The sequence below is a fragment of the Haliaeetus albicilla genome, chromosome 19 (assembly GCF_947461875.1).
Source record: "Haliaeetus albicilla chromosome 19, bHalAlb1.1, whole genome shotgun sequence".
NCBI lineage: Eukaryota > Metazoa > Chordata > Aves > Accipitriformes > Accipitridae > Haliaeetus > Haliaeetus albicilla.
This window is the reverse complement of record NC_091501.1, coordinates 5,800,389-5,819,850: the sequence shown is the minus strand read 5'-3', so window position 1 is coordinate 5,819,850 and position 19,462 is coordinate 5,800,389. Positions and strand designations below refer to the sequence as shown.

The window sequence follows — 19,462 nt, the reverse complement described above, 5'->3', positions numbered from 1 at the left end:
GGAAATACTGCTACATGTGATGTTCCCTTGCTGGACTTCCACTGCCTTCTGCGTTTGCATCCCAGTACACTGGATATGTGCTTTTAAGCTTCTTCAGACTGAGTAGGTGCAAATAACTCCCCCAACTTTTTATGTTTAGGATAATTCGAATCACCACACTACTATGCTATCAGGATATCATGTACTGCTATGTTATTCAAGTGCTTGCACCCTGAGAAAACTACTAATTCCTTCAGAGTCCCTTTAGATTTAGGGGACAGCTGTGCACCTCTCCCTCTCCCACCCTACCTCCGGTCCCTCCCCTCTAACACCTCCTTTATCCCAGAACTGGTATTCCTGTAGCTGCATGAACTGGATTAGGGTACTAAGCTGGGGAGGCACTGACCTGGCAAAATGTGGCTTATTCTTAACTGGATCTATTCACTGATCTAGTTCATTGCACTGCCATGAGTCCTAATGCAGGTCCAGCTGGGGAGCAGGAATGAGTATGCAAGTACTGGCAGAAGGGTGGAACTGTCCCTATAAGCACTGTCTTTGCATTTTTCACCAGCTTCTGGAAACTGAAAACTGGAAAGCTTTGAAAAACAAACAGAGCAGCAGACCTCATTATGAAGGAAACATCCACACAGAATAAACAGAAAACTTAACCTTCCTCAAAGCTGAATTTGGTAGAAACTATTCTTGGTCTCAAACTATAAAGATCCCTCCTTTTAGGAGGTCTGAATGAAAGGTAGAAGATAAATCCACATACTCCCCACCTTTATTCTTAACTTCATCTTTCCAACTGGACTTTGTCTTCCATTTTTTCTGAATGACCCATTAGATGCCATAAGCTCAGAATGATAAAGAGGAATCAAAGCACTGTCTAAACATCTTAACCACTGGCATTTGTTCTGTATGTTGGCACTTGTATGTTTTTCTCCTCCCTCCTCTTTTCCCTTTCTTATGGTGCTGGGACATGAGGATACCTTGACTAAGTGGGTTGTTGATTGGATACCAAATGGTCTGGACTGCCCATCAGATCATATGACAAATTCTAAGACAAAGAGAAATGTCCTGAAAAATAGGTTAGCCAAAACCACAATCCATTTCTTTGCAATTCATTTTACAGCTGAAATATTATGGATCTATTTTGCTGTTTTCAAGTGACATTTTAGTTATGCAGTTGGCCTTTTAAAAAAGGGAGTTATGAATTGGTACATTCCATTACAGGAATACTGAGGTGTGCTTTTTATCTTTTATATAAAACAGAATGAGATAACTATTTGTCCAGAGACAATATTTTCTCTCAGAACAAAACTGCATAGTAAAACTGTCCCTGTATTACAGCATTAGTCAGCACTAGTGCAACTGCAGTAGTAACAAGTAGTAAGATGCAAAGGTGGACATAACTCAGGCTCTTTCAAAATCAGATTGTTAGAGTTGGCAGGTAAAAAATGTCTGTGAGACTGGTGATGACAATATTACTAACAAATGCTGCACTGCTGGCAGTAATGCCTAAAATATGTTCACTATTTTCTTCTTAATAAACACAAGACCTTGTTCTGAATTACAATAAGCACAATTTATCCTTGCAATCCTTATCTAGCAAGGCCCAATGGATGCAGGTAGACCTCATTACCAGTGCTTTATGACTGATATGTTTGCTTTTACAGCAGAAATGTTGCTGCATTATAAAAAGTAATCATCAGATTTTCCTAATTATTTTAACTAAAGCAGGCAAGATGGAGAAAGATTAACCTGCTGGATCACCGAACACGTTTAGCGTGGTATGAAATCCTTTGATTTCTGTACTGTGCTAATTTACAGTGGTAGCCCAACTAGTACATTGAAGAAACATTAAAGATAATCCAGATGAGAGTTACTTATTCTACTTTTGTCCTTTGTTAACATCTCTCAGTAAGAACATGACTGGAAGGGATCTTCTTAGCTAATAAATCTAGTCCACTGCCTTTACAAGCAATCATGTCATATGATTGCTTTTACAAATTTACCCAATCTCCTTTTAAAAGTACTTTTAAAGTACTCACTGCTGTACTCTGTTGCTTTTCTGATACTTGGCCAATCTTCTGGTAATTCTGAGTCTGAATTTATCACCACCTTAAGAGCTACTTTTTCTCCACTTATTCACAAAGTGTTAATAACATATGCACCCTCTATTCCTAAACTTAACTTTTAGTTCATGTTTCCCTGTGAATAAGTCCAATTCTCATATCACATGGAACTGTATACCAGTCCCAGTTCCAAATCATGAACAGTTGCTGTAAATCAACACAGTTTCAGTAAAGCTACACGTGCTTAAGTTGTGCTAGTTGTGGAACTGAGTCAACAAATGGTGAGAAGCAGAGAACACAGTCCCCAAATAAACAAAAAAATAAGACTGGTAAAACTGAGAAGATTGCAGACTGGCTAAGTCCAATTTCTTCATTGTAGTGCACAAAAAGATTAGCCTGGCAGCAAATCAGCTCTGCTGTCTCACACTTACAGAAAGTTACTCAAATGAGGACTGATTTCAATTGCAAGATGGATCTGGTAATTGTGTTATGTGCTGTGATTCTTGAGTTACTTCTCCAATGAATGGTACATGTGTATTGTGTGATTTCTATGAACATCTGGCTTAGATGTGGCAATTTGCTTGTAGCACATTAACACATACACTGCCATCAGCAGAAAGCAGGAGCCAAACCCATAAGTCAGCCATGCAAAGGATTTCTACTGAGCAAAAAAAAAGAAAAGAAATCCCATATGTGGAGGGGTTTGCATGACCAGACCACAAATTCAGTCCTTCAATTCTGTTTTATTTGAAAAATTACAGTTGAGCAACTGCATGAGATCTTATAGCCACCCTGTATCTTCTCTGGGAAATTCTCCTGAACATAAAAATGATAACTCAAGATGAGTTAGACCTGTGAAAGTGGGAAATCCTTTTAGAAGAATTTAATGTGGACATAACAACCAATTAAAATGGAAAGTTCTATAAGATTACACAGAAACAAAAAACAATTTGGTGTTTTCTTTCTTACAGAAATGGCGCATTTTGGCCAGCGTACCATCACTAGCATTCATTAAGAAGCTGTAGAAAGGAAGCTCATTAAAGAACACCGAAACAATTTTGCTGTTGAATAAAGTGCTAGATGGATATTGGATCATTACCAGTAACATATGCAAAGACTAAACTTTTTATTGTTTCTGTCAGTGATGTTAAGAGGTTATATTAGACTTCTTTTGTAGTTGCCTGGCTGACTATGGATGTATAACATTCATTAACAGATGCAAGGGAAGGTTAATGGTCATGTAGTATCAGAGTAGATTTTTTGCTGTACTTTTGTAAGATTACCCAATTCCTAGTTATGGCAAACAGTGCACTTCAGGTGGCTTAGAGAGATCTGGCCTTTCTTTTATGACTAATCATAGGATAATGTAGTTATTATGACAGTGCTACAAAAAGATAAGAATTTAGAAAGTTGGTGCTCACTCTACTGTAATTCTGTTGTTTTCATTGTCTGAACTTTTAATTTCTTCTTTAACCTTCTATTTTGCTTATATTATAATGCAGATTAATATTAATTCAGTTTCCCTGACTCAAGTGCTCCCAATTTGGATGACGAAAATAAGATAAAGAGCATAAAACTTAAGAACTGCTTGTACAAGCAGTCTTATCTTGAATGCTCAACTTGTCTGAAAGTCCACTTTTACCTCACCACCTCAATATGAAAGCACAGATTTAAATTTAACTTCCCTATTTAAAAATTCTGTCCATACCATCTGTTGATCCCATACTGGACTTTATTTTACAATGGCTCATTAAAAGATATACAGTATTTTAATGTTTGCTTCTGTTCTGGTTCTTTCCTTCCTCCAAAACACCTAAGCAAAAATAAAACTAATAAATAGAACTAAGCACTGCGTAAAGAAGCAGCCTGACAAATGCTGTTAACTATCTTGTCAAGTTCTAGTTCCTAAAAATGGAAGACAAGTCCAAGAGCTACATTTCTTCTCGCAGAAGTCTGACTTTACAAAACCTATATGTAGAAGAATTTATTTCATAGATAAAAATAAGTTTCTGTTACTGCCTCTTTTGTATGTGTGTCTAACGTTCAATTGGTTATCAGTTTCTAATCAAATTTCTCGAAGGCTAACATTTAGTAACTGCTACTCTGCTTATGAAGCTTACTCTCAAAAAGATTACAGTATTTTATTTCTCCTGTGAATAAGAATTCAGTGAAGCTAGTAAATATTTTAATGTTATATCTTTGTTTAAATGAATGTAGAATTAAGCCTCCTTTGAAAAGCAGTACTGCAACTTTATTTCTACAGAGGATCCCCCTACATGTGCTAAATTCCAGTGCCTCCAAATAGAAACCTATCGTAGAGCCTCCCCTCCCATCTACACAGCTACGGGCAATGCGTTCTCACCAGTCATTCATTCTCATTTTTTGGCATTGCTGAGTGCATTTCCAAAAAGATTGTGTTAAATCTCTTATTCTAACACCTTCCATGTAGATACCTTCAGAGGACTGCTGTCCTCACGCTAAACCGAGCAGTCAAACATGAAACAAAGAACAGTCTCTAGGAAAGAAAAAATCTCCCACCCTCATTCAGCTTGCCAGACCTACACATCTGTACAATTTGGACTAGGCAATGCTTTCAGGGAGGTTGCGGGAGTTCTGCAGTCTATATATTTAACAGGACATAAAGAATGGCTTGGAACAAATGCGCAGAGCTGTAAAAAACTAAACCATGGGGTGCAGAGGAATTTAGGCCATCAACTTCAACCCCGAGCAAGGAACTGGTGATGAGGTCACAAACTAAACACTCTTCCTAGGCCACAGTGTGGGGCTTCTCTCCGGCAGTGGGAACCGGCATGGTCCTACCTAACTAGAAGGCAACCTTCAGCTCCTCACAGGGCAAATCCAGCGTGAGGGAGGCAGCGAACGGCCACACTCACATTGTTCTCGACACACGGCTACTGGGGATTATCACAGCATCGCTGGTGCCTGCTCCCTGCAGCTTCCAGTCACATCCCTGCAAGACGCAGCGCCCAGATGATGGCTGCGATCCCGCCCGCAGACCAGCCGGGCAGGATGCTGCTTCTGCACCCAAACCAAGCCCTCCTCCGAACCCTCCTGACCTTCCCGTGCCTGTACGCTCTTGACCAAAACCCCGGCAGAGACAATACGCATCACATCCTGAAAAATGCCCCCTCCCGCCACTTCCCTCTCCTTGCTCGGCCCCGGGTCGCCCTCCGACCGGAGAGGCACGCCGAGGAGCAGCAGCCGCCGTTCTCTCCCGGGCACGGCACGGTACGGCACGGCACGGTACGGCACCGGGGGGGGCCCACGTCCCCCGCTGCCCGCCCCACACGACTCACCGCGGCCGTCGTGCAGATCGTCCGTAGCAGCCGCGGGGTTGTCCGCAGCATCTTGCGGAACGCCGCCGGTTCCCCCGGCTCCCTCGGCAGCCCGGCGAAAACCGAGCCGGCACCGCGGCCGCGGCGGACCGCCTCGTCTGATGCAACCCGCGCCGATGCCGCTGGCGCCCCGCCAGCGCATGCATCCGCGGCCGCGGCGGCGCGCCCCCGCCCGGGCCCGCGGGGACCGGCGCGGCGGCTGGAGGGGAGAAGCCCCGCACCTGCCGCTCCCGCTGCCGCCGCGGCCCCCCGCCCCCTTGGCGGCTGCACGCCGGGACCGGGACCGGGACCGGGACCGGGACCGGACCCCCCCCCGGCTCTCCCCACCCCCGCTGCTGCCCGGGGGGGCCCCGAGGGCAGGGACTAGCCGGGGGGGGGGGGGAAGGGTGAGGGGCTCCCGGCACACGAAGACACGAGCCACGGCCACCCGGGCGGGATTTTGTGGTCCGCGGCGCGTCCGGTGCGCCCAGCGCTCCCCTGCCGCGGGGGTCGCTACGGCCCCCGGCCGTTTACAGCCTCGGAGGCGGCAGGGCCGATCGTCTCCAGCTTTGTCCCCTCTGCCGAGGCTGTCGGCGAGACACTCGTGAATCTGCTGCGACAGTCAAAAGATCACGTAGATTAATCTGTCGTTTATTTGCGTACCAAAAATGCCGGTAATGAGGTTAAAAAACATTAATGACTTTCTGGAAATCCATATCGCCACCATCACCAGGTATTTTTAAAGCTGCTCTTTCTACCTAATTTAAAAAAAAAATCTTTTAGCATTTGAGGTCATCTATTAACATAAAGGTTTCAACTTCACTTTCTAAAGTCATAACAAGAGGTATGGAGAAGATCTTGCAAATACAAATTCAAAGTGCTAAAAAAAAATCAGAAGGCAAATGAAAATGATCCCAAAGTGGGTATGAATAGCAAACCCCGAAGCAGATAGCATGGCAGTAGTATAAGCATCATTGGAAACTGGGTCAGGCTTAAACCCCTGCAACACTTAATCTTAAAGTACAAGGGTGGGTAAAAGGCTGAAATACACTGTATTCCTGTGGAGAAAACAAGAAAGGAAAGAATGGAGAAGTTGGTCATCATATGGCGGACTTGTGAACCACATCAGAGAGGTCAGGAAGCAACACTTAACGCCAAATTTATGACCTGCAGACATCCTGCTACAGTAGAAAACACAGTAGACAAAGTCTCGCCTAGCACTTGCAAACAGCTGTGTCTCACTGATTTTTTGATCCTTTCCTGCAAAAGAAGTGCAGCAGTAATCCCCAGGGTTTAATTCCAAGGCCCCCACCCTCTTCTTCAGGGTACTTCAAATGCTCGGCTATACCTGCAAGAAGAGCACTGCTGCGGAACTGCTGGTCCCCCCCTGTTCAGGGGACACGGGAAGGACAGGCGTTTTCCAATTGTGCCAGTCCCAAAGTAAGTCAGGTTGGCACAACTCAATTCCCCCATGGAGTAAAGTTACACAAGGGCTTGCATTATGAGTCTCATAACGTAATTCATTCCCTGATTACTTTAGGGAATCCCGCATTACTCCTGTGTAGCAAAACTATATCCTGCCCTTTACTTTTACTGCCCTAAGTGTAGGTAGCATGGAGTGGAATCAACAGAAATTATAATTAAAACTTTTTAATTAAAATAAACCACTGGACTTTCCTTTTGCAATGAAAATCCAACACAGAAAATCACCAGTCAGTTCCTACGATTTCCTCTCTATGGGGTGAAAAACCTAGGGGAGTACTTGGCCCACTTCAGTGAAGATTCTTCTCATGATGCTGCCATTTGGAGTATGTGGTGATTTATTAGATTATGGAATAGAGAATTAGTGAGTTTCTTTGCTCTGAGACATTAAAACACAAACTAGTAGAATTCATCAAAAAGTCCCGTTAGCGAGGGGGGACAATATGTTTATACAAGTGGTTCCTTCTCTAGTACCTCCAGTACTATGGGTTTAAAAAGAACGGTGTACAGTAATTCCAGATTTTTATTAAGAAAGCTAAGATATTTTGCTTTGTAGCTTATTTTTGAAATAGTATATATTCTATTGTTACTGGCTACTTTTATGGGTATGCGGCCTCATATCTTGTAATTACCTTACATAAAATCTACCAAATTTCATTGTTAAAAGTGTTTCTTTAAAATACTCCCTCTTTAAACTGTACAATAAAAACATTAAAACTCATAATTTTGTTGGACTAAAATGCATCATTTAACTACTACAGGTACTGTTGGTCTGAAATGCCTGCTCTTAATCTTCATTTTGGATTTGCAGTTTCTTTAAGAAAGATTAATAAATGCACAGTTTGATAGGTCATGTTGTAGTGATACAGCGACTATACGCACGCAAGCACAAGACAGTCATGCAACTGACAAAAACCACTAGATGCTCAATAAAAAGTGTAGACATCTAGTCCTTACTAAAGGAACTATTTCACTACCTCAGACAGTAGGAGGAATCAGTGTATGTATAGTCTTCCTATGACTTGATGGAAGTTGCACAAATTCCATACAATAGAGGGCAAACAACTTCTACTATAAAAGCTGGCATCAAAATGGTCCTATACTGCAGTTTAGAACTGGATTCAAGCATTGCTGAAGTTCATGAAATTCCAAATCCTGGTTCATGATCCAAATTCCTACTCAACTAGAACACCACTCATTTGGCATTTAACTATCGATGCACAGGCTTACGGCAAAATACCTGGTTTTCCCAGGTAAGCAATTTGTAATGACTTCTGGCTCTATTCATTACACACACACAACATAGACAATAAAACAATGCGCGTGTAAAGCACGAAGGTTTTAATTAGTTGGCATACCTTCAACTCCAAAAGACAACTCCAAACCTATTAAGACAATAATACATCTCCATTTACTTCACAGACTACTAAAATGTTAGGTGACAAAAGGGAAAGATCACAAGAGAAGGTGTCTGTTGTCAGCAGAATCACGGCACAAAGAAGAGCTGAGGAGTAAGATGTGGGCTTTACTTTAGATTTCACAGTAATGAGAGGGGCAGGGAGACGAACAGGGGTAAGGGTGTGCTAAATCACATGCAAGGATGGCATCTGCATACCATCAGCTTCTTTCTTATGATCAGAGTGATGAACTCATATGCACAGGTTTTAACAAACACTTAAGAAATTGGCTATTCAGAATTTCAAGGATCAGTGTAAACATTTACAGTCAATTCAAATTGTATGGTTTTTGTCATTCAGAAAATTATTAGGCTGACCTGCCTGAGAATGAGCAATAGGTCTTGTGTGACATAGTAAACTCCAACATCAGTGTCAAATATTATAATGGTTACAATGCACTCCTCCAGGCTTTTTGGTGTTTGGAAAAAGTGACACCAAGTATTCCCCACTGATTTCTGTACCCCAGTCAGAAAAGTACCTTGCAAATTATCGAAGTTTCTTGTTAATCTGGGGAGAAATCCTAGCTCCAGTGTACATTTATGCAATTGGTTTGGAGCACATTTTATACATTAAGTTTTCTCTCTATATTTTTTTCTTCCAGTTCTGGTCCTTGTTTCTTAAAGCCAAAGTTTAGCTTTGAAAAAAACTGCAATTATCCATAATAAGCTTTCCAGCATGGGCTTCCCCCGTTCTGTTCCCTAATTTTCCAGAGATGTATGTCAGCAAGTCACAAAACCAGATAGGGGATATGTATACAAAAAGCATTCAGGAGCTAAACATGCTGGTTCAATAGCCTGCTCACAAAGCAAAATGTGTTTGTATGTGCAGAAATGTACAGAACAAATATAAGACCTAATCCGCCTGAATATTATAAATCCTTGTTGATTTCTGTGAAGCAGAAGTTACCCAGTGTCTTTGGAGATATCACCAAGACTTGGCAAGATCATTGGGGAAGGCTGTGTTCCACAGGACACAGAGTACGTGCATATACTGAAGTGCTTGGGAAACTGCTCGGAATCTTCCAGGATTTGCTTTCTTTGGAAAATCATGCCCTGGCATTCAGTAATCAACTAAACTAGCTCTGCATAGGCTTTTTGTCATTGGAAATCAGCCTTGATGCAGGTTTTCATGATGAATAAAGATTTGGTCATAGTTCAGATTCAAATTCCTCAGGAGTACTTCAGAGTTCACCCAGTTTTAAAGACTGAGTAATTAAAAAAAAATAAATAAAGTAAGGCTTTGTACTGGTTATTTCCTAACTATGTTAATTGCATGACAAGTTTCAACTCAAATTTTATACAACAGAAACTTTTCATGTTTTTCCACTTGTTGAAGCAAGATTTAATGGGAAAGTTATTTCTTGTTTTATCTCTGCAACATTTATATTTAAAACTTGCTTTTCTTCTTCTTTTTTTCACTGGGTCTTAACTTCATTTCAGACCAGATACCCACATGATAGTAAGGCTTTCACAATCTACTGATACTGATTTTCTGCCATCTAGACAACCATTTAAAGTGTCATGCTTGACATTTCATTTTTTCCAGAGTAACCAAAAGGAGGCATATATTTGATGAGAAAAGGGAATTATTTTACCAATTTAACCAGTAGAAAGAATTATCATGTGCAGATGCCTTACTCATATGCATAAATGGAAGTCTCTCAAATTCCATACAATAGAATAGAAACTACTTCTGCAAAAATTGGCGTTATCTTTGTGGAACAGAGTTGCAAAGAGCAAATCTCAGATAGTAAATCCTTTCTGGGAATCCTGCCACAAAAACTTTCAGCAAGAACTTAATTTTATTTAAAATATTCAGAGAGCTGAGCATTAAATGTCCACAGACAAGGAATGTATAGCATGGTTGGTTTCCAGCAGATCCAGCAAGCCAAATTCTTTCTCCTGTAAGTAACTGCAGTTCTATCAATCTTGGTGGAGCTTTGCCTGTATACACGAGAAGCAATTTTTGCTCTGGATGCTTTTCACCAGTTTGGTGTTTTGGTTTTTTTTTTTAATAAAATGGTTCCCGCTTGGATGCTATGTTAAAGTTTTCAATAAGCTTTCAAACATCATAAAAACACTGTTTAAAAATACCAGGTAACTGTATTGTCCAATGTTGAATGATATTTCCAACCGGGATCATTTCAAAGGAAAAACAGATTTTTAGTACCTCGTGGAATCAAGCCCCTGTTGATTTATGAATTCATAGATACCTAGCCACTTCAGTCCATAAATAAAACAGTCATGGTACCATATTAATTCTACTATCTTTTGGACTTTTTTCTCTCACCTATCCTTCCTCGTACTCAAGTGTAACAAGTAATTTCAGCTGGAACATATTTATGTTCACATTTCACTCAGTTCATGTGAAAGTCCAACATGAAATTTTACTTTCATGATCATTTTGTTCTGGTCAACATAAAATGTATTCTCAACTATGCCTGTGTTTGGTAATACTCAGCTTACCAAAAATCACTGTATTAAACAAAGTCTAAAGACTTTTCTGACTACTGTATTATCTGAAGATACTAACAGATATTTGAATAATCTTAGCAACTTCCTATAAGCTTGTACCACATAAAACCTTCCTGGTACAAATGGAAGCCATGAGTGTCACCCAGCTTTCAGAAATGATGCTTATAAAATGTCAATAATTTCACATGAGCAAACAGCATAAAGCCATTCACTGATAAGACAGCACAGAAAACTTATCAAAGCTGTGCTAGACTTGCTGTCACTAAAACAGTCAGCTTCAAGATAAAGTCTAAATCAGATTTTCAGAGGAAATAGAAATTCTAGCAGCATCTAGAATTGACCTAAATAACTTCAGTGTAAGCAACAAAACACTGCCACCTAGGGAGCCACAGGAAAACCCAATAATAAGTCATTTAAATAACTGCATCATGAATGGCAGCATAAAATTTAACTGCTGTACTTACTTGAGTCTAATTATGATTTTTTTCAGTTATGGACCCTCCTTCTCCTTTTTTTAAAAATGCACTATTTAAGTACATTTTCTTTTAAAGTAATTTTTTTTCCCATATTCAAAATAAGGGTTACATCAGATTATGCTGTGGGGATCACAGTGCACTCTTTGGTGTGGCCACTGCATAGACCAACCAGTTGGGTTACCTTGAATGCAGTTTTGACGATCTCACAACCTTGCAATAACCAACCCTACAGTATTTCACTCTTTACAAATTCAGTTCAGATGCAGGGAAGGGAGGGCCCTACAAAGTGCCAGTTCTACAAGTTTTTCTCTTGTACCGTCCTGCAGAATTCAAGGACATGTTTTTCTGAGACAGGTAACAAAAAGCCTGGTGACTACTTTTTAAGCACTCTGAAAGCCTCTGTTTATGTGCAGTCTTCCATAACTGAAAGAGACAGTATTTGCTTCAAAGAAAGCATATATGGTTTGTAGGGAAAAGTTTTCTATTGTTTTGTTTTTCAAAACTGGAAGACATACCTTGGCTTTGAATAAATGTATAGCAGCTCTACTGAGTTCAACGAACACTGCACCTGCATTGCTGTAGACAGAATGCAATCCTTAAAGTCAAGCATAAATTGTGGTTTCATTTTGTGTGATAGTTATCTTCTCCTTAGAGACACCTGTGCTCACTGCCAGCTGTCAACGTCCTCCAGAATTAAACTTCTAGGGACTTAAAACACTCCAACATGAACATCTTAAGTTTGCACAGAAGCCAATGAATGGAGGATACATATTTACATTATGATTTTTTGACAACATTTACCAAAGCAGAGTTCTCTCCCTTAAAAAAAAAAAGTTATTCCAAACATTGTTTATGTCGTTCCACACAAAACTAAATTTGATCTTTTCTTTCCCAGACCCAGGCTGGTCTCTTAGAACGCACTTTAAATAGGTAAAAACTCATGAACAATAAACCTGCCAAACAGATCTTTCTTCCCAAGAAACTTCTAAAATCAATAGATTCTAAAGGATGGATTCCTTTCAATCAGAAAACAATTATAGTAGGTGCTATTTTCAGACCTGCTGCATTACAGAGTTAGCTTTTATGGCTGATCCTGCACTTACTGATACATCCCTCATTGGAGCTGCTATTTCTGTTGCGCTCTCCCTGCTGAAATTGCTGATGCTCCCGGTGACACTGCTTTTGAAGCCATTTCTTTTTCTGCTGCTCCTACAGATTCTGCTGAGGCAATGTAATTGCTGTGGTCATTGTTAGTGGCCCCGAGTGGCTACTCCTCTTGCTATCCAAAGCACTTCTATTTTTATTCTCTGATATTAGACCCATCGGGGCCCTGAAAACAGTGACTGACCGCATCCAGGTAAGTACCTCATGGCTCTGTGCGACAACAAATTACAGGGAGATGGTTAGATGACACTATTGCAGCGGTCACCCCGTGCAGCTGTCTCTGAGCTCCAGACCCCCCCCCCCACAGCTGGAATAGTTCCTCCCACCGCTCCCTTGTTCCAGCATCAGAAAGGGGAAGTGCTGGCGGGGGGTGGGGTGTGTGTGTCACACTCTATCGACTGTACCCCGCAGTTTTCCCACTTCTCAGCAGCGTGACAAGAGGTGTGGAATCGGTGCCAGTGGGACTCAGGCTGGGGCCCTGTACACCAGGGGAAAAGCAGAAATGCTCCCAAAGCCCCCGCACCTCGCAGACAGGCCCTGCCTCGCCAAAACCATCATCTCACAGATGCAGGGGGGGGGGGTCAGAGTAAAGAAGGGAGAGAGCGGACTCCAGAGAGGGGACTCCCCTGCCTCACGGCAGCTCTGAGGCGCCGCTGCCCGGCAGTGCCACCGCCCGTGGCGGTTGCCGCTCCGCTCTCCTCCCGCACCACGGGGCCGAAGCGGAGTGCCTGCCTCCCTAATCCCCGCTCTCCCTCTGCTTTAATCCGCCCTGACCTTCGCCGGGGGGGGCAGTCACTGACACTCGCGAACCGGCCCGCCGAGCCGTGAGGGAACCGACCGGGCGGGAAACCCCTCAGGGCAAGGCGGCGGGGCGGGGCGGGGCAGAGCGCGCGGCATCGCCTCAGGGGCGCCCGCGAGGCGAGGGAGGGGCGGGGCTGTGCAACGGCTGTCCTCGCGGGGGCGCCACCGCCCGCCCCGCCCCTCCCCTCCCCTCCCCGCCTCGCCCCGCCTCCTGCCGGAGGCCAAGCGCTGCCCCTCCGCCTCCATTTCCCAGCGTGCGGCGCGGGAGCGGGGCAGGAAGTCTCGTGCGCCTGAGTCAGGGGCGTGAGGCGGGGGGGGGGGGAAGAGCCGCTGCCGGGCGCGGGCGGCGGCGATGGCGCTGGAGACCCTTTCCCCGGACTGGGAGTTCGACCGCCTCGACGACGGCTCGCAGAGTGAGCGCTGAGGGAGGGCAGGGTGGGGAGGAGGGTTGGGGGGGGGGGGGCAGCGCCAGGCCAGGCGGGTTGTGGCGGTAAACGCCGCGGAGGGGCTGAGGAGACCCTGGTTCCCCTCCCGGCCCCGGACCCCTCCTGGTCCCTCAGGTCGCTGCATCCTCGCTGGGAACGGGAGGGAGGGAGGGAGGAGGCAGCGGTCGCGGGAGCTGAGCTCGCTCGCCCCCCCCAGCCTCCCTCACGGACCCTGCCCGCTCTGCGCGGGGAGCCGGGCGCTCGCCTCGCCCCTTCCCCCGGCCGCCGGCCGAGCGCCGCTTCCTCCTCCGGTCAGGCCGGCGGGGGTGGGCGGTCGCGGTGACCTTTTTTTTTTCCCCTCCCACCGCCCTCTGCGTAGTTGTCGGGGGCTGTTTGGGGTGGGAGAGTGGCTTTTCCAACCCTTCATCCTTGACCCCCCCGGGGAGCCGTCTCCAGTGCCCCCAGTGTGGCAGGGAGGGGGCAGGCAGGCTTGCGTGACTTTCTTTTCTTGCGCGAACCGGGCAGGAGGAACAGATGCTTGTCGTGGGGATGGCGTTTCTTTCACTCCCCAGCGCTTCTCGTGGCTCACAAATTTTGGCAGTTGCTTCCTCGGCTAGCCAGAGAAGTCATATCGAGATAAGTTAGTGGTATGCAGCTTCTGTTGGTAAAGGCTTTCTGGCGTGGAGTTGGACGGTCACTTGCGGTTTCACCTTTAAAAAATAATTAAATAAGACCTTGTGATGCTTAAGTCTTTGATAGTGGGCTCGCGTGCCCATCAAAATCCATGTTTTTCTCAGCCTGTGGAGGTGACCTACTTTCTAAACATGGAACATATACGGTTGACACACTGTAATACACACTGTAAATTGAACTGTGCCAGATTAATTACACCAGGTGTTACTGTGAAAATATGCCACTCATGGACCAACTGTTTCACATACAATGTTATCCCAACCGATGATACTGTTTATGCCATATTCATTTAATCTGGATTTCAGTGGAAACTGAAGCTGTCCTGAGCTGAGCTTTTTGCCAGTTCTCTAGCTGCAGAATGGAGAATGTAGCTTTTATTCAAAGTGCCAGATCTCCACTAGTTTGACTGTGACATTAAGTGCAGCTGGGAGAACTTTACGTGACATAATATGCTCCATTACCACCATCCTGATGATGAACAAACAGGCTGATCTTCCGTTGTGAGTGGCACACAAAGTTCTCCTAGAGAAAAGCCAAAGAAAAATCCTGTGTCTTGAAAAACATTTTTTGTTGCTGTTGTCTACTTTCATTTTATAACTATATCACTAACCTTTAGCAATTATAACAGCCTCAACTGAGGACACAAGATACTAAGGAAGGCTGGTTTGTTGTATCTCTGTCCTAGATATTTATGGACAGAGCACTTGTGAATCCTGCTGTGACGATAAGTCCATTGAATATTGATATTGCTGATTTTATGGAAGACGATAAGATTAAGTTGGGGGATCTGTACTGCTGAGTAGATCTCTTGCATTTTTCCAGTTGTAATGCTTTCATTTTATCACCTGAGGAGAAACTAAATCAAACTTTATTGTAAACAGATTATACCTTATGAAATATGTCTGCTGCTCTGAAGAAAAAGAAAATATCTGCTTTCTGTGACTTCTTTTCCTTTCTCCATGTAAGCCAGTTTACTTAGGAAAATTTTTCTGCATCTTAAAAAGCTTTCCCCATCACCAAGTCATTTTTTATCAGTTGAGCCCTGCCTGTATCTGGCTAGCTAATAGCTTTCACTCTCTTGTCTCTCTAAAATAGTGATAAATTATTCACACCTGTCTCTTATTTTATGTATGATCAGTACAAGGTGGCAAATTGATGGCTATCAATAGTTAAGTATTTGGAAATATTTAATATCTATTATGTTGAGCTATAGCATTGTTCAAATCCATCATGTGGCTGCTGAAAAAGTGACAGTTTGTGGGTCTCTAGCAGAGTGCTGATGTGAGATTTTGGTTGAGATAATGCTGCCTGTTTTGTAGGGAATTGATTTGAACAGCAGTGCCAATTTGCTACTCTTGTGTGACTTGGAAGCTTTTTCTGTTCTTCCTATAAAGCCCCAATATCTCTGTCAGTTTCTCTACTCTTAGTTTGTCTTTTGTGCAAAGGCAGGTGATGGGATTGGGGAAATACCGCAGCATACCTCTATAATAATAAGTCTCCATACTCCAGATTTTCTAGCAGTAAAGTACTGAAGCTGCTATGGTGGCTAGTTAAACTCCGTTCTGCAGGGCTCTGCATCCATCAGTGTCCTACTGGTTTTCTGCAGCAGAGCTTCCAGAAGATGCACTGGAAGGAACCTGAAAGATGAGATGAATTTGATAGAATAGAATGATATGATGATACAATTCAAGGCCTGCACATTAGTGTCTGGAGTGCATACTGCTGATGCAAGTTTTTTGTTCACTTGATTCTTATCCATTGATATGAAATTCAGTCTCCTTATTTTGACAGTGCCTGTACGCTGTCTAGGCTGCAGGTACAGGTAGCACCCAATGGCACTAATGCAGAACTTTGTGAGAGACAGTTTACTTCACTGTGCTTCTTGGATAGGTTTTGCAGTCCATGTGCCCATGTGGTTGGCATTGCTGCTGGCTTTGAAGTAGTCGCTTAGAATTAGTTCAGGATTTCATTGCAGTCATTTCTCCTTCTCAATCTCAACATTCCTGTGCATAGTCCTTCTCATCTTTTCCTTATTTTTGTCCTTATTCATTCCTCCCCTTCTGCCCGGTGCAGTGTCTCAGTCAAATATTTTCTTTCTCCAAAAAATGTCTTAAGTGAAAATTGATTCAGTAGTGCTCTTCCACTGAAGTAGCCATCAAGTACCATTTGGCTCAATTATTGGCAATGTGGATGGGTAAGAGGTTAAACATGCAGAATAAAAGAATGTAAGTTCTTTGAACTTTTTAGAGCAGCCTACTTGCTGAAATGTGGAAAGGGCATGTATAAAGCTATGTGAGAGTTGAATTCTTGTTTAGGAAAAGGTCAGTTGTACAGCTGATTTACATTCAAGTTTTTAGATAATCCTGTTGTCAACAAATAGTAGAAGATCACAAGCTATTAGATTTGTTATATAATTATGGGGAAAACACTTTAGTTTTCACATGAAAAAGGATTGTACTTTCTTACTGAGCATAGAAGCCTTGAGCCGTAATCGTGCACTCTGTAGTTCAGATTATGCAACTGAGTTAGTAATTGTATATAATCTGGGGAGGAGGGGAGAGTGTCTTAATGTGGGAAGAAAAAAGATCAGGATAGATTGAATGAAACTTTTGTGGACTAATTGTCTTTAGACTGACTTTGCTAATGAATACCATTGTTCTTAGTGTTTGACCAGCTGAACCTACTTACCCCTAACAGTAACGGACAGCTGTGCATTTCAATGTCTAGGCGCTAAGCGGAAGAAGAGTTCTGCTTGAAGATGGTGAATTTGCAAGTGGGGGGGATTGTTAAAAGCCATAAACTTCCTGTGTAATGCTGAAATAACTTACTGAGAGGTAGCAGGGGGAAAGTGGAAGGAGGATTGCTACTAATACAACTGCTATTCAGGCCAAAATGATTAGACCCATTGCCTCAAAGTTCTAATATAATTGCATATATGCTGGTTCAGCCGATAGGTAGAATCACCTGCTGTGTTACAATTTCTACAGTCATTTCTTTGCTCAGTATTGTAATGTGATTGTTAGTTTTGTTTAAGATCTTAGTTTGAAAATATATGTAAATTTGAAAAATAATTTTCTACAAACCACTAGGATGTTTGATATTCTTTTAGTATTTCGATTTCTTTTAAATTGACACTGAGTTCTGGGATTGTTTTTAAACAAATAAGAACTTTGTATTAAAAATGCACTTGTATTAAGGAAAAATGCTGCATCAAAATGAGGAATACAGTACTAGAGCTAAATGGAAACAGATTAAATATTTTTTAGTAACATTTTTGATATTGCAGTTTACTGAACAGTCTATAAAACTGTACAAATGTTATCAATTCTCAGAAATTCACGCCGAAGTGCAGTTGAAGAATTATGGAAAATTTCTTGAGGAATATACATCTCAGCTGAAGAGAATTGAAGATGCTTTGGATGACTCTGTTGGAGATGTTTGGGACTTCAGTCTTGATCCCATTGCATTAAAGGTCTTCATATATTTAATAAGCATTGCAACTGTTATTTTTCCTAGTGCCTCTTTCCCTTCAAAACCTGAGAAGTAAAAGCTTGATGCACTTGTGCTCTTAAAATTTTGACTTTTGTTTTTGAGAAACCTATCCAATACTATTTTAATTATCAAGTAATTAATAAATTAAGGCATATCATAAGAGAAGATGTTTTCATGTTATTGTTTTCTAGTCTTTTGGATAGTAGTGGAAGTTAAATGAATTTATAGTTCTTCATGTGTTGGGAAGGCTAATTCAAGCAAATTTCTTCCCTGTAGGTGTTGGTGTTTTTATCTGGGGGTTGGGGTTCCAGAAGAGCTCACTAATAGCTGTATAACTGCGGAGTGAACTGTGTGTGTATTTATAGTTGTGTTTTGACTTAATGGCCTTGGTACAGTATTTTCTGTCCTCCAGAGGTGGCTATTTCCTTGGTCATAAGTTCTCTGTCCTCTGTGGAGCATTATTTTTTCTCTTCACTGAATTTGCAGACATCATTTAAAAGCACTTTTGTTACCACATGGAACTTGTCTGTGCTGAAGATGCACTCTCAAGCAATCATCTGTCTGAATAATTTGAATAAATTATGTGTAGGGCCACCACAGTGCTGGATGTATAAGAACTAGCCAATATAATAGCTGACTTCAGTACAGTGTCAGTGCCTGCATATAGATACACAGCATGCATCCTGTTTCCTGCATTTGGGATTCTTAATTCATGTTTTAGACTTCCTGAGCTGTTGGGTTTTTTTTCTACATACTCCATAATGACCATGCTGTTGTTTTCTTAGTTTTGTAAGTAAATTGTTGTAAATGCTACATAGTATACCTAGTTATTTGCCTTTCTGCCTAGAGTGAAAGGAAAGGTATTTCCAAGTAAATGTGAAGAGCGAAGGTTTCCTGCAGCATAGGTTGCCAGTAGTGTGCAATTACAGCCCTCTTATTACTGACCCTGTTTGAGATTAAACTTGGTCGGGGGGGGGGGGGGGGGGGGAATACTTACCTAGTTGGATAAATGTATTTTTGACCAATACTTTCTAAAGTTGTGTCTTGGGTTTTGTTTTTTTTGTTTTAAATTTTAGCTTTTGCCATACGAACAGTCCTCCCTACTAGAGCTCATAAAGACAGAAAACAAGGTAAGTGCTTTATGCTTAAAAGAAAAAAAAAAATCAAAATAATAGTTATTCTGACTAAAACCAAGCCCTCTAAATGTGAATCTATTTGTAATCTGTGTGGGTTTTTCCCTCCTTTGAATCTAGGTTCTAAACAAAGTAATAACTGTGTATGCTGCTCTTTGCTGTGAAATCAAGAAGTTAAAATATGAGGTAAATTCAGCTGTCTTTTATTACTGTGTATTAAAATGTTTGCAGATTGGCAAGCTGATATATAGTTTTATTCTTTAGCAGTAAAGAAACAAGATGTGATGTCTAAATTTTTGTAGCATGATTACATATATCCTATTTATTAAAAAACAAATTTCTGCTTTTGTTGTTAGGCAGAAACTAAATTTTATAATGGCCTCTTGTTTTATGGAGAAGGAGGTAAGTAGCTCCCTTTACTGTAAAAGTTTGTAGTTTTATGTTACTGCTTCAGGTTATATTAAATGCTACAATAA

The 19,462-nt window shown here is 42.1% G+C and overlaps 2 protein-coding genes across 9 annotated transcripts in view; one reads left to right on the top strand and one right to left on the bottom strand.

Annotated features, from left to right (window-relative positions):
* The window catches only part of ALDH1L2 (aldehyde dehydrogenase 1 family member L2), a 41,062-nt gene extending 27,789 nt beyond the window's left edge, over positions 1–13,273 (bottom strand). For 2 of the 4 annotated variants that reach the window (XM_069807424.1, XM_069807421.1), the window contains exon 1: positions 5,372–5,534. In XM_069807424.1, coding sequence (XP_069663525.1) covers positions 5,372–5,422 — 51 coding nt within the window. In that variant the 5' untranslated portion in view covers positions 5,423–5,534. Of the gene's footprint in view, positions 1–5,371; positions 5,535–12,381; positions 12,651–13,216 lie in introns of those variants that run through there. The other 2 variants (XM_069807420.1, XM_069807422.1) reach the window with 2 other exon arrangements.
* Positions 13,274–13,521: 248 nt separating this feature from the next.
* Positions 13,522–19,462, top strand: part of WASHC4 (WASH complex subunit 4) — a 42,575-nt gene continuing 36,634 nt past the window's right edge. For 4 of the 5 annotated variants that reach the window (XM_069807414.1, XM_069807412.1, XM_069807413.1 and 1 more), the window contains exons 1-5: positions 13,522–13,656; positions 17,694–17,833; positions 18,930–18,983; positions 19,107–19,172; positions 19,343–19,388. In XM_069807414.1, the coding sequence (XP_069663515.1) occupies positions 13,596–13,656; positions 17,694–17,833; positions 18,930–18,983; positions 19,107–19,172; positions 19,343–19,388 (367 nt within the window). In that variant the 5' untranslated portion in view covers positions 13,522–13,595. Of the gene's footprint in view, positions 13,657–17,693; positions 17,834–18,929; positions 18,984–19,106; positions 19,173–19,342; positions 19,389–19,462 lie in introns of those variants that run through there. The other variant, XM_069807415.1, reaches the window with a different exon arrangement.